Below are 15,160 nucleotides of genomic sequence, written 5' to 3'. Positions count from 1 at the left end.
AGGCCCTTGACATGCAAGCGGGGACGCTGAGAGAGGTGGTTTCATCCAGCCTGGGTGACCATTCTCAGAGATGCAAACAGAAGAAAAACAAGAGACAAAGGAGCAGGCTGCTGCAAGGGAAATTCCAAATGGATAAAGGGAGAAAAAAAAATAAAATCACAGTGGTAGTGGATAAATCCTAGACCGTGTAGCCTGGAGAGGTTGTGGATAATTCTGTCACTGGATATACTCATAACTGACTGGACAAGGTCCCGAGGAAGATGATGTAGTGCTGAAGTCAGCCCTGCACTGAGCAGGAGGTTACACCAGATGGCTCCAAAAGTCCCTTCTGACCTAAACTAATTTGTGGTTCTGCACTTGAGAAAGGCTACAGCTCACAAAGAGGCGTCCAAGCACTAAGTAAACACCTTGTCTTACATCACTTTTGTTATCAAATCCTTGTGTTTATTCTGTCAGCTGTAAACGTAAGGTGTGAATGACTCCTTATTTACTGTAGGGGTTTTATTTATTACTATTATGGTATCACTCCTAAATTTTTTTAGGCACTTAATGGCTACGAAAAGAAGCTTAATACAGACAGCTCCTTAAAACAGCAATGCAACCAATGCCCGAACTGAGATTAACAGTTCATAAAGAAGAATTCATGAATTATTTTTTTCCTGCCAGCAAACTCAACGTTTATTTACCAGAACTCTGAATATCCAGAGCAAGGCACAGAAACACATACTCCTGCTCCAGCAAACCCATGGTCTCCATATACAAGTATTCATCTATACATAGAATTTTGTTTGCAGTCCATTTCTTACTTGAGCCTTCAAGAAGATGTTTAAAAAAAAAAAGTTAATTTTGATTCCAAATTCCCCACAGATTATGCAACACTGGGAAAGGGCAAGAGACAATATTAAAAAAATAATAATAATCAAGGAGCAAGAATTTATATTTATTCCACGAAATTTCACCTCGCTCACTGCATTTTTCAAAATCTCTAAGCATACGTAAGATTCCCTCACAACACTGACCCTGAATTAAGTACTCTTTATAGTCAGAGTAATTTATTTCTTTAATAATTCTGTACTTGCAACAACTTAGAACAGTTGATATTGCTGCTAGGGAAGGAAGAAAGAGTCAGTTGAACATTAAATGGTATTTTGATTAGATAAAGAGATAGACTGTCACATGGCAGCGATTTTGCTGATATCCTCCCTATTCCTCAGTGCCCATCCACTTCTCACAGATCCTTTTAACACAGGAAACATCAGGAAAGCTCTTGCTAATTAACTGAAGATATGAAGTCCATCTAACCCATTAATTCATTAAACCTTCATACAGACAATGAATCAGAACGAAAAAAGACATTCATTTCATTCATTTGAAATAGTTCCTGAAGCCTTGTATGCATTTACCAAAATGCATGCATAAAATTTGAATCTTCTGTCCAAAAGCAACCATGCAGAATGTGTAGAACTGAACAGTCATAAGTTTTCCAAAAGGCAGCCTCACACAAGAGATTAAGGAGAAGGACCAGGGGGGAGCAGAAAACATTACAACTGAATGCTGTAAGCAACATACAACACCCATCTACACTACAAATCTCATTCACTGGCCGGCAGGAGACTTATCTAATGCTTCCCACCAGCCCCTAGAAAAGAAACATACACATTTAACTTTATTTTAAATAATAACTGGATCACATTAAGTCCTCAGTCACTCCATAATTTTGTACCATTACTGCGGAAAAAAAAAATCCCAAAACAAAGCACTGCTGAGCAGATTTTCATTTAACTTCCATAATGACTTCTACAAGCCTCCTAATAGTTTTGCTGCTGAGTAACTGAGAAGTTTCACACAAACAGAAGATTTGCTTTGACAGAGAATGTTTATTTCAGAAAAATTCTGCAGCTTTTCCTTTGTTCTACACAGAGACATGATAGTAAGTACAGATGAGAGAGAGGAGGGCCATTAGTCTTTCAAGTAGACAGAAACTGGCTTTCAAGTAAGTAGTATCCAAAACCATGTTGTGAAGACCAAAGCACCCATCAGATGAGTACACCTGAATGCCTCATGGGCTGCTGAAATAGTTTCCAGCCTCATCTGTCATACAGATCCCCAGTGCCCCTGCTGCTCCCCACAGCACTGAAACATACCCTTGTTTGCCTTCCTCGCTCCCCAACACTTTCAGATGTGTGTTACTGATAACAATTAGCTCAAAATGCAACCAGATAAAGTAGTGGGGAGGGATGAAACTGCCACTAAATTCCTCTTCTACCACCAACAGGAAAGTGAATCCTGCGGGGAGGTCTGGCAACCACAGGACTGGACCAAAGTAGCCTGGGTGTCCCTGTGGGTTCCCTCCATCAGAGGCTGCGTTTCTGGAGTCCCTCCTCCCAGCTTCTGGCCAACGCCACTTGCAGCTCAGCTAGGTTTTGCTCATTTGTGGTTAAAAGCAGTGCACTCATATCCTCCCCCGCAGCACATCCAGCTCTTTCTGTCCTTCCTCCTACACGCTCCAGTCCTGTTCTCAGCCTGTCTCCTCTTGAACAGCCTATTCGCTCTTATCTAATAGGCTTCATTTAATGTAAAACATGCACACAAGAAGAGACAACATCATATATAAAATTTAATATCTGAAATTACGCAATCATAATTATTTTCATCGTTTCTCTTCCCTTCTATGGTCAGTGAATTCTCTTTTTGGAGAAATTAAAGTGGGAAACGAACAGCATAATGCTTCTTGTTATTCCACTTTCCATTTAACACCAAAATTAGAGAAGTCCTCTCATTAAAAGCAAAACATGGCATTATGAAAGGGTCCTATTCATTAGGACAGGTGAGTTACCCATGGTATCAACAGACCTAATTCTGTAAGTTCGGAATTCCCAATTTTGGCCAGTCATCTCAAAACGTGCGTGCGTATGTGTATGATATAAAATGTATGAATTACATGATTTCAGACTTAACACTGAAACCAACAGCTATTATTGTGAAACTTAAGCCCTTTTCCTTCTCAGACTACAAGACCACAGTCTGGACTAGGTTTGTGCTTCTCTGCATGGTATAGAATGCCAATCCTGCTTCAGAAGCTCTCTCTCAGAAATGCAGAGATACTTTGGAAACAGTAAAACGTAATATTCCTCTTAAAGCCTTTTATTTCATGTGTAGTCCCTGTTGTCTGTAGAGGAGATTTCCCGAGATCCTGCTACTTAGGACATTCAGATCAAAAACTTCTAGGAGCAACCTGAAAAGAAAGAGGATCCAGATTCCTGAAAAAACAGCAGTGGACTAAACAAAGACTTAGGATTCTTGTAGTCCATTCAAAAGGAAGGGAACTGGATGGCTTATTATTTAACTGAACATACTCCTAGTCCTTTTTGTGGTCACTCTGCGTGTAACCATAAAAAGCCTCATCCTCACTCCCCAAAACGACAAATGAAAACCATAAATGAAAAGTACAACTTCTAGAGTAAGATCACAATGGTCCTGATTCAGCAAAGCTGTTCAAAAAGCCGAGCATATAAAAAGTCTGTGTTTCAGCAGTACTTACAGAAGCCAAGTCCAAAGGTAAAACTCATTAACCTACGCTACTCTGGGTCACTGGGGCAAAGAGACAGACAAGCCACTGACTCTTTATTCTCCCAGCCAATTATTTGCTCACACTATTTCTCAAACCAAGTTCCTGCATATATTCAAATGAAGGAAATTAATTCAAACTCATGCCTTATGTGAAAGACCTCCGGCCTTCAGAGGTGAGACAAGTACATGTGACACTTGCAAACCACCAACGTGTCAGGTTTCTTTGTCAGCAGTCAGCATTACAGCTGTTTTCAGAAGCACCAATCTATTTTCATGTGCTAACGAGACTAATGATAGCACTAGTACTCCACCTAGCACTGTACCTGTGATGCCTTAAGCTCTTTCAAGGGGAAAGCTATGCGCAAACAAGCAGAAAAGTGGTCTCTTTTTCTCACTTTGGATCTTCCTGCCACACCCAAAGAGGCAGGTAAGAGCCTGAGGGAAAACCAGACCTTTAAGAGTCTGAAACTGCTGAAGAGACACCAACTGAGCCAGAAGAGCAGTCCAGGAACCTTTCTTCACCGTAGTGTTCAAGAAGGCAGGGCAGGAGCACTCCATTCCCAAGTGCCCTTGAAGGTGCTGGGAACAACCAGAGATGAGCCAACAGAGTTTTCCTTTCTCTCATCTCCCCTCTAACTCAATTTTCAACCACAGCCCCAGGCCAACACCAACACTTCATAAGCCACCATAGATATTGCCACAACTGACACTGAACACACAACCTCCTGCACAGTGCACATGCACAGGGTCTCACAAGTGAAAATAAACCTACAGAGTGCTAAGAAATGATTCTACATTCCAAAGCAGGTCCTCCTCCAAGCATCTTCTTGATACTATGGAAGATGTACCCTAAGTTAATAAGTAAGCTGCTTAGATACATGTCATCAAGCACTGGAGGCATCTAATTTTTGTCAGTATTACGTCTACAAGCAGCCACAAATTTTAACTGACATATCCAGAGGAAACTTGGTCTTGACAAGTTCAGAGAAACTAACACATTTTCAGATGACAGACGGGGTTCAACACAAGCACAGCTGCCATTTCAAGCAGCAAGGTTTCTCCTTTTACCAAATGTCAGCAACTGGAACAAAAACTAAGCTGATTTCGTCTCTGCTCTCAGTGGCTCAAACCCCTGTCCCATCACCCAGAAGAACCCTCAAAGAGCTAAACCTGCAGATGAAGGCTGAATGCCCCTGCACTGCAGCCTTACCCCGTGACCATCAGGCTGCTGGAGGGTAGAAAGGCTGTGTAGAAACCACTCAGGTGCTTGTTCTTCCATGCTGTAAACACGTGTGCCATCCACTGACCAAAGCCAAAGCAATTTGGCTTTCTCCTGCTATAGTTCATCCTTGGTTTTTCAAAAGGGAAGTTTTACACACTTAAGCTGCAAGATTGAGAATCTCAAGTGAAACTCCTTCCAGCAAAGAGTCAAGTGCTAAGAACATGCTCCTCCCTGGGACCTTGTTTATACCTACCACCACAGCACATTTTAGAAACCATTTTAGGAAGCTCCTTTCCCAGCAAGCTGGTCTTCAAAGATACTATTCCAAATGCCTCCTCCTCATCTAACACTGTACACAAGCCTTGGCACACAGCGCAGGGCAAGCTAGGTAGGAAGGCCCCTAGAAGTTGAGTTACTTTCAAACAAAACACTGCAAGGTCCAAGTTCATTTACTGAATTACTCATTTAAGCCCTGGGAATCCAAGGCTTAAATGGCACCCCAGGAACAGGGGCTATATGGGATCATTAGAAGAAGCACAGGGGAGGCATCATCAGAGTCAATATCAACCGGCTCCAAGACAGACCTTCCACTGGCCAAGGCCAGCCCATCAGCTACGGTGGTAACACCTCTGTGATAACATATTTAAGAAGTAGGAACAAAAACTGTGTGACAGCAGCCAGAAGAGAGGAGTGAGAGTATGTGAGAGCAACAACTCTGCAGACACCAAGGTCAGTGAAGAAGGAGGGGGAAGAGGTGCTCTTGGCACAGGAGTGGAGATTCCCCTGCAGCCGGTGGTGAAGACCATGGTAAGGCAGGCTGTCCCCCAGAAGGCCGTGGAGGTCCATGGTGGAACAGATAGCCACCTGCAGCCTGTGGAGGACCCCACACCAGAGCAGGTGGATGCCCAAAGGAGGTTGTGGCCCTGTGGGAAGCCTGCACTGAAGCAGGCTCCTGACAGGACCTGTGGCCCTCTGGAGATAGAAGCCCACACTGGAGCAGGTTTGCTGGCCGGACTTGTGACTCTGTGGGGGACCCAGGCTGGAGCAGTTCATGAAGAACTGTAGCCTGTGGGAAGGACTCATGCTGGAGAAGTTCATGGAGGACTGTCTCCCATGGGAGGGAAGAGTGCGAGAAGTCTTCCCCCTGAAGAGCAAGGAGCAGCAGAAACAAGGTGTGATGAACTGACCACAATCCCCATTCCCCATCCCCTTGTGCTGCTCAGGGGAGGAGGCAGAGAAATTGGGAGTATAGTCGAGCCCAGGAAGGAGGGAGGAATAGGGGGAAAGTGTTTTAAGATTTAGGTTTTATTTCCCATTATCCTCTTGATTTGATTGGTGAGCAGGTGGATGCCCAAAGGAGGTTGTGGCCCTGTGGGAAGCCTGCACTGAAGCAGGCTCCTGACAGGACCTGTGGCCCTCTGGAGATAGAAGCCCACACTGGAGCAGGTTTGCTGGCCGGACTTGTGACTCTGTGGGGGACCCAGGCTGGAGCAGTTCATGAAGAACTGTAGCCTGTGGGAAGGACTCATGCTGGAGAAGTTCATGGAGGACTGTCTCCCATGGGAGGGAAGAGTGCGAGAAGTCTTCCCCCTGAAGAGCAAGGAGCAGCAGAAACAAGGTGTGATGAACTGACCACAATCCCCATTCCCCATCCCCTTGTGCTGCTCAGGGGAGGAGGCAGAGAAATTGGGAGTATAGTCGAGCCCAGGAAGGAGGGAGGAATAGGGGGAAAGTGTTTTAAGATTTAGGTTTTATTTCCCATTATCCTCTTGATTTGATTGGTGATAAATTAATTTTCCCCGAGTCAAGTCTGTTTTGCCTGTGACAGTTTGCTGAATGATCTCCCTGTCCCTACCTCGACTCATGAGCCTTTCATTGTATTTTCTCTTCCCCGTCCAAGTTACTGGAGCAGTTCATGAAGAACTGTAGCCTGTGGGAAGGACTCATGCTGGAGAAGTTCATGGAGGACTGTCTCCCATGGGAGGGAAGAGTGCGAGAAGTCTTCCCCCTGAAGAGCAAGGAGCAGCAGAAACAAGGTGTGATGAACTGACCACAATCCCCATTCCCCATCCCCTTGTGCTGCTCAGGGGAGGAGGCAGAGAAATTGGGAGTATAGTCGAGCCCAGGAAGGAGGGAGGAATAGGGGGAAAGTGTTTTAAGATTTAGGTTTTATTTCCCATTATCCTCTTGATTTGATTGGTGATAAATTAATTTTCCCCGAGTCAAGTCTGTTTTGCCTGTGACAGTTTGCTGAATGATCTCCCTGTCCCTACCTCGACTCATGAGCCTTTCATTGTATTTTCTCTTCCCCGTCCAAGTTAAGGAGGGGGAGTGACAGAGCAGCTTTGGTGGGCACCTGGCTTCCAGTCTGGATCAACCCACCACAGTCCTTAACAAAGTTGACAGCATAAATATAGATAGTATTCCCTCAGAATTCCCTCAGGAGCTCCCTGCTTGTTCAATACCTGTAAAATTCACCAGCAGGTCGCATGACATAAAAGAGCAGATGCATAAAACATGGGTGTGTGGTGTGCAAGTACAGACAAAAAGCAAGCAACTCTTGTTTTGAAAACAGAGCAGAAAGCGTATGTTAAAGGGAAGGATATTAATGGCCAGGTTACAGACAGAGCACCTGGGACTTCAAAGCCGATCACCTTGTCTGACCTTAATCCTCATAGCCTCGTGAGGACATCACGCAGTGACCAAGATCACCTGTTGCCCATTTAAAAGGCAGCAAAGACAGCCTTTGTTGCCTGGAATTAAATGTGCCTGAAAAGATGCAGGTTAAAAATCTCAGTCTAGTGAGTACCACCATTTCTGTAACACTGGCAAAGCCACTAGAGACTATACTAGAATAGAATTTGGACAGATGGCTGTATTTTCTTGGATGAGAAAAGCTGAGAAGTGGTTAAACATCCTACTTTGAGCAGGGTCTAAATGTGCCTGTTCCACTGTGCTCCCTCCAGGCTGAAGGACAGCATTTGTTTGAGTTAGCAGTTGTGCTACCAGAATGGGTAACAAAAGTTCATGCTTTGAAGTGCTGAGAAGCCTCCTGCTTCAGAATTAAGACTGGTTCCATGGCAACAAACAGAGAGAGGTCCACAAAAGCTTCAGCACCTCAAACATGACTGATTACTGGAGTTCTGCTGCACAGTTGTCTACTTTAACTTTCACCTAAGCATAAAAATCAATGCAGGCTTCAGCCAGTTTAGTAGATCTAAAGAAACTCCTTCTCTTAAGCTTTGCAAATAGGGCAGCCTTTCAAAGACTGATGTTTGCCAATTATTTTATCAGTCTATTCATATCAGCCTATTCATCCTGTGCAAACAAAAGTTACACGAGGAAAGAGATTAGCTGAAGCAATCACATGTTCAAAACAGGTTAGATACAGCCAACTCTGCTTGATGGCTAAAGTTTATTTCTAGAACCCTTTCTTCAAAATATATCATACTTCAGATATTATATCCTAAAAATAAGAGACATTATGAAGGACTTAATGAAAACAAAAAACCACCAACAAACAATCCAAACCCTAAAAAGTACACTAGTCCTTTTCCATATTCACTGCTTTCATTGGGTATCTGCATTTCAAATACCTTATCGTTCATCCAAGGGCCACATTTAGAAGAGGTCACGTAATTACTTTGAGTGGCCAATGCTTTCATTTCAACAACTGAGTGACAAAACATCAGATGTTCTCATTTCACACAAAAATTAAGGGAAAAAGGTATTAACTAAACTATAACTGAGATTTGGAAAAATCATAGCAGTCATGCAAGTGTTTGGCAAGTATTTGTATTTTAAGCTTCACAGACTTACACTGATCAATAAAAGACTCCATCACCACTAGACCACTTATGAATCCTTAGATGTCAGAGCTCTTCAGTACAGGTACAAATCTACCTATATTTACCCGTTTATGGGACATGAGACAAAGGACCTTGACCAAAATCCCAAAAGGCATCACTGAAGAAGCCCGGAAGAAAACCCTTGTTCAGAGGAAAAGAAACCTCGTTCAGAATTCCTTTTACTGTAGCACAGACAGAATCTTTTAAGGAGATTTAAGATGCTTCCATATGTCATAAAGATAATACAGAGCAGGATTCAGAGCCTTAGTCCACAGCAATATTTGCTGACTTACTCAGAACAGAAAAAAATGCGTTGTTAATATCAATTTAAATTAAAATAGCAAGCTAGTACCTCTTTCAAAGTAAAATATCACACGACCTTTTCTCCTATGTTCTTACTTTATCTCAGAGTTAAAATACGAATGGATTTTATGGAAACATTACCTGGCAAAGAAGTTTGTAAAAGGTCCCAATATTTTTCGTTTACTGTCCACGTCTGTCTCTTGACAACACTCCTGCTGGCTCTGGTCATTGGTCTCTTTAGTGGAATTCAGAGTGACATCCGAGAAGTGCGCCTCATCAGTCTCAAGATTCACAATTGCACTTGAACTGCTTGTGACCACAAAGTCCAAAATGTCTTCATTGCTAACTGATAAAGTTGTTGACAGCTCCGTGCTAAGACTAGAAACGCTGCAGACAGAGATATCATCACTTCGATTCAGAGTTTTTGAAGTTGGACTATAAAGTTTGACAGTGTCATACCCAGTTCTGGGGAAAGTAGAGGATTTTCGCACAGCATGGTCATGTTCAGAAGTCAGAGGATGTGGAGGCACGTAAGCCGGCAGCGTGCACGCGCTCTGAAAAGTCCTGTCAGGCACTATTTCAGGTTCCGACTGCTTTCTCTTCACATTTAACACGCTGCAGTGAACAGGCTCTGGATTTCCTATTTCTAGGGTTGGAATACCAGAATCCACTGATTTAAGGCTATGACAATCTTCTAAAGCATTGGACAGCTGGCCAGGCTCATACTCGGGCAATGAGAGAGATCTCGGGGTCCTGGAGTTCAAGTCTTGAAGGCCCTGGATACTGCTGCCCACTCTTGCGTCCAGAATTCCCATGAATCTCAAACCATTTAAGGAATTGGATAAATTTACATCAGGTGTCTTCGCCCAACCGGTAACTGGTTAAAAAGAAAGAAAGCAAAAGATTATGAGTTTGCATTAAGGTTGCAGTTTGTTCTTAGCTGTTTGGTTTTTGTTTTGTTTTCTTAATACATTGTCCTGTCATAATTTAGGCTTTTAATTAAAAGTTATTCATCTTCTCTTGCACATGATTACTATTCCTTCCCCCTGCTTGAACAAGCAGGACAACGGCAACTAAAATTAGGCTTCTAGAAATTGTCAGGCATGGAAACCTTTTCATAAGCAGTTTGTGTGCCAGTGTTTGCTTCGTGTACATTTCCTGAGAATGAAATTACATACTGTAAAAACTGCAGTACTTTAATGTTTCGTGACAATATTAAGACAAATAGTTGAAATTTATTTTTATACAGTCATAACTGCATATTTACTGATGTTGAGGGACTATAAAACTTAAGACCAAAATTCTGAAGTGTTCATTTAAATAGAATTTTTTAGTATTCTTCTGGAAACCATGAGACCATAAAACCAAAAGAAACGTAATAAATTTGAAACAAAATGCATAATATATTAGTTTTGCGTTAAGCAAGAGATGCAAAATCTGAATAGCTATAAAGCTATCCATGTAGTCAACGTTCTGACAATACACATGATGCACTTCATCAGCACACATACACTACAACTGACACTTGCAAATATTTATTTACTGCACTCAGGGACTGCTATCCTTCATATTTGCAAATCATATTCACGCTGTCTCCTGAGGGGCTGCCAGCAGGGAGTTAATCCAGCCAGTGCCCCACTTCCAGTCAAAATCTGAGCGCCCCTCAGAATGGCTGTGGGTTCAATGCCCTCTCCTCGTGGGCAACTGCAGCCTTTTGTAAACCTGGAACACCTTCAGGGCTCCTGCCATGGCTCCCACAACTGCTACTGACCCTTTAAGCCACAACCTGGTTACTATTATTGTGACACTACATACATCTCTTTCTATATGAATAGGTAAATTACTCCCACAACTGCTACTGACCCTTTAAGCCACGACCTGGTTATTATTATTGTGACACTACATACATCTTCTCTTTCTATATGAATAGGTAAATTATCTACAGCTCTGCTGAAGTTTGCAATGCAATTACTCTGCAGCAGTTGGCAGAACAAATATGCCCATACTGTTTCGGTTTCATCTCTCTCAAACACCCTGCGCCAAGCGTGAAGGACTGAAGAACACTCCTCCCATCTTGCAAACAGCTTGCCTTCTAGATGGATTTTTCTCCAGCCCCTGGAGCTTGCCCTCCTGCTTCTGGTCTCCCATTCTCTCTCAAGAGCAGCACTTCATTAAAGGTACCAGTTGTCCTCTAGGAGGTCCTCCCCACATTCTACCCCTACAAAATAGCCAACCAACCCCCTCCCCCTCCCAAAAAAAAAAAAACAAACAAAAAAACCAAACCAAAACCCAAACATCTCATTTGGGAAAACCGGTTCCTCCCAGCATTTCCAAACCACTGGCTAATGGCACCTAAGCCCTGCCAAGCACCAGGGTTTGACCCACCGTCCGTTCTTTGATCTGAGCCCGTGGATACACTTTGGCTTTGTGATACCGACCGGCAGGCAGTGCCAGAAAACACATTTCAAACATATTCTACTGGTTCAAACTCTAACAATTTTTTCCACAAGCTTTCTGTCGCACAGAAAGTTCATGAAACCAGACCTACTTCATATGCTACACCAACTCTTCAGCTTACAACACAAATGCTATTCAATAGCTGATCTGATGCACCAGTTCAATCCACTCTCTTAGGAGGACTTCTCCTGCAGGGCGAAGTCAAGTAGAAACAACCTTTGATATTTCATCTTTTAGACCTTTTCAGAACTTTTTTAACAGCCAACCATGTACTACCCATTCAAATCAATCAATGCATCAATTGCCTAATCCTCTGGATACGCAAGGCTCCAAATTTATTGGCTAAAAAGCTACTGAAGATGTACACTTTTCTTATAGAGTTGCTATAGCAACTTTTTTTTCGCATTACCATGGTTTGAAAAGTTTACATCCCCTGCAATTTAAAGAAGTGATGTCTTGAGATAGCTAGCATACCAACTGCATACATTATGAACCTCTCTGTTCACTACATTAAAATTGCAAGGTGCAGAAAAAACTGAAGCAATAAACAAAATCCCCTAAACAACGATCCTTGAACACAAGCAACAAACTATTTTATGAAGGCAAGTGTGATAGTGGAATTGTACAAATATGACATTACATGGAGCATTAATTATAATTACTGTTGCATATACTTGGATCTCCTCCTCTAAGACATTCTTGCCTGGATTCACTTATTGTTCTAATATAAGTCTGACTGTTTTCTCTTCCCCTTGCTCACCCACCCCTTCACACACATCATATTGCTCTTTAAATCAACAGCCCAGTCTGCCCCAATGTTTCTCTGAAGCGTAAACACACACACTATGAAACTGTATAAGCAAAGGTGCAGGTGTTTGCTTTATCAAAATTCATGCTTACTAATGCTTCCAGAAAACACAGCCCAGAAAACAAAAGTACAGAAACGCAATCAGCCAAGAAAAACTTGGACATTGTGTGGGTGAACAGCACAAGCGTGTTCCCATAACAAATTCCTCCAGCAACTGCCTTCACTTCTGCTCAATGATTTTCTCAAGTAGCAGCCAGTCCTTAGTTTAATTGTATGACTCTTCTCGACTAAGCTCACAAACAGCAAGCATTCAGGCGGCCTTGGCAGAGCCAGTAAATACAGCAGCTCAAGAGGCCAACCAATTCTGTAAACAAGAGAGTTCAAAGAGAAGTGAAAATAAATTTCCACGTGGGGTACTGAAGCTACTGTAACTTGGACTGGTTTGTGTTGTCTTTTTTTTAAGCAAGAAATTTTACAGGAAGAGATCCTTTAAACGGGCAAGCAGCAAATGCAGAAGTCTATAACAGCTTTAGCTTGCCAGAGCAAATTATGCAATAACAAGCTACAAAGGTTTTACACAGTTCAGCGAAACTGTGGGAAGCTTTGAAGTACACCCATCAAGGGCTTTAGACAAAAACTTGAGATGTAATCAGCTGTCAAAAACACACAGGAGAACTCCTTGATTCATTTTGCATTAGGTTGTTGTAGGATTGTTTTTAAGGATGTAGCAAAGTGATATTTCTACTCCTTATTTTCACTGCCCCCCTGGTAAGTGCAGAATCTGTCAATTGATATCAAACATTCTAAGTGTCAGGTGCTCCAATACTAACTTCTTGCCATAAATCATTCAATAACATAACGTTATTGTAACATCATCATAACAAACATAACATTATTAAAGTATTAGCAGCATAATAAACTATTGAGAAAGCATAAGGAATTCTGTCTGCACAACATTCATTATGCCCATGGTTTATTTAGATTATAATATATTTAAGTAAAATTGATATTTGCAAGTATGCTATGTTTTATAGGAATCATGACCTAATAAGTATGAATATTGTAGAAGAGAGATAACAAGGGAAAAGCAGATAGGAAATTACAGCACAGGTCGTAAGTGGCAATGACAGGGTAGGCAGATATTATTTACTCATTAACTCTTCCAACATAAACGCTAAAGGGCACCAAATGAAGACAGTTTTGTATCCAGGTTTAAAATTAACATTAGGACGTAGCTAGTCATGCAAAAGGCAGTTGAACTGCATAACTCCTTGCCACAATACACTGTGGATGCTAGGAGTTCACATGTAAGATCAGGGGAGAAAAAAAATCACTGAGGATTTCTAAACAAAAAGAAACTCAGGAAGTCCCTGAACTGCAAGTATCAGAACTTCAGGGAAATAGTATTAGCCCTACTTTTAGGCCCTCTCCCAGGTAAATTCATCTGTCTGGCAGGCGGAGTTTTGATCCATCCCAGTACGGCTGTCCATACAGCCTCACATTCTCCAGATGCTGATCACGGGATGCAAGAAAGCTCTGACAATAACCAGAGGCTTAAAAACAGATTTTGACTTTACATATCACCGAACCACACAGAGGGACCAAGTCATATTTGTTTATAATTTCTAAGATCTAGAATAAAATGTTTTTTTTAACTCATTAAAATGTAAAATTTAAAGAAAGTTAACAGCAATGCCAGACTGTTAGGAATAAAACAAAGATCAGAAAGATACCATCTCAAACCACATTCTTCCAAGTTTGCTGTGACTTGCAATGAACTTCCTCAGAAGGAAGGGCAAGACACCTACCTACAAAACAGGCTTTCCATCTTCTTGCCTCACAGGAATGAGAGGAATGTTCAGCTCTCAAAGAGTTAACATCTCAATTTTTATCACCTTGTCTTTCCAACACCTACCTCTGCCAGCACTTTTTTTAAAAAAAGATTTTAAGAAGAAGAAATTTCAATTACGAAGTTGCAAATGTGTTTTTTTTTTCTTCTTAAAGGAAAAACATACCAAAAAAAAAAGTGAAGGGCTTAAACTCTCCGTGCATTTGGCAATATTTTTACCGAACGTACTAAGAAACACATTGCTGCTATCAAGTGCAACTGCAGGTGACCTCAGCGCACAACAGCATCAAACCCAGCTTTGTTTATTAAACATTTCTTGCTTCAGATTGTTTATGTTCACATTCTAACAGCCACAACATTGCCAACGCCTGAGCCTACAGAACAGCCCAGCTTTCCACCAAGCATGAGAAGGAGATACGGCGACTGAGGCTACATATGTGAGCACTGCCAAAACTTTAATAGCAAATAGAAATGGGATTTTTTTTTTTTTTTTTTTTCATTAAGAAGTCTTTTATCCAACTCCCAGCCGGCGTCCTTCACAGAGTGTGAGCTTTACAAACCTGACTCCTGAGCGGAACGCCTGCAGAGTGATCATAAGTAAACCATTCACCGCTTTTCCACTTTTTTTTTGCTACGTCAGGCAGGCAATATAAATGAGTCACAGTGCTCTTCTACAGCCTCTGCTCCAAAAGCAGTTTACAGGGCTTTTTTTTTTTTTTCATTCCTTCCCCCACCAATATTACTGAAAAAACCTGTTCCCCCATCAGCCGAGCCGCAGCCCCGGCAGAAGTTGGGCTGCAGCGGGGGCCGGAGCTGTTCGGTCTCTGGGGATGGCCTTGGAGACTCCCATTAGAAAGAGAAGCTCTGACAGGGATGGGAGTTGCTGCCTTTTCACCACCGGCTTTCAGGCTGACCCCACACGGGGCAGGTTTCCTCCGAGATGGCGGCCTTCATTAAAAAAAAACCCAAGAAAACTCCAAAGAAGCCCCCAAACCGCCCAGTTAAAGCCTCCCCCCCAAGCCATGAGGAAGCGACGCTCGCCCCCCTCCTCGGTCTCCCAACCGCTCGGCGAAGGCTCCGGCGGCGCCGACCTGCTCCTCTCA

General features: G+C 42.4%; 1 protein-coding gene across 1 annotated transcript in view; it reads right to left on the bottom strand.

Annotated features, from left to right (window-relative positions):
• The window catches only part of TBC1D14 (TBC1 domain family member 14), a gene marked incomplete at its 5' end in the record, with an annotated part of 73,526 nt that extends 63,702 nt beyond the window's left edge, over positions 1 to 9,824 (bottom strand). Inside the window, one exon of the mRNA XM_014966702.1 lies at positions 9,085 to 9,824. Coding sequence (XP_014822188.1) covers positions 9,085 to 9,824 — 740 coding nt within the window. The remainder of the gene's footprint in view (positions 1 to 9,084) is intronic.
• Between the last annotated feature and the right edge of the window lie 5,336 nt (positions 9,825 to 15,160).

This window comes from Calidris pugnax, unplaced genomic scaffold (genome assembly GCF_001431845.1).
Source record: "Calidris pugnax isolate Ruff unplaced genomic scaffold, ASM143184v1 scaffold14, whole genome shotgun sequence".
Classification (NCBI taxonomy): Eukaryota; Metazoa; Chordata; class Aves; order Charadriiformes; family Scolopacidae; genus Calidris; species Calidris pugnax.
This window is presented reverse-complemented; position numbering and strand designations above follow the sequence as displayed.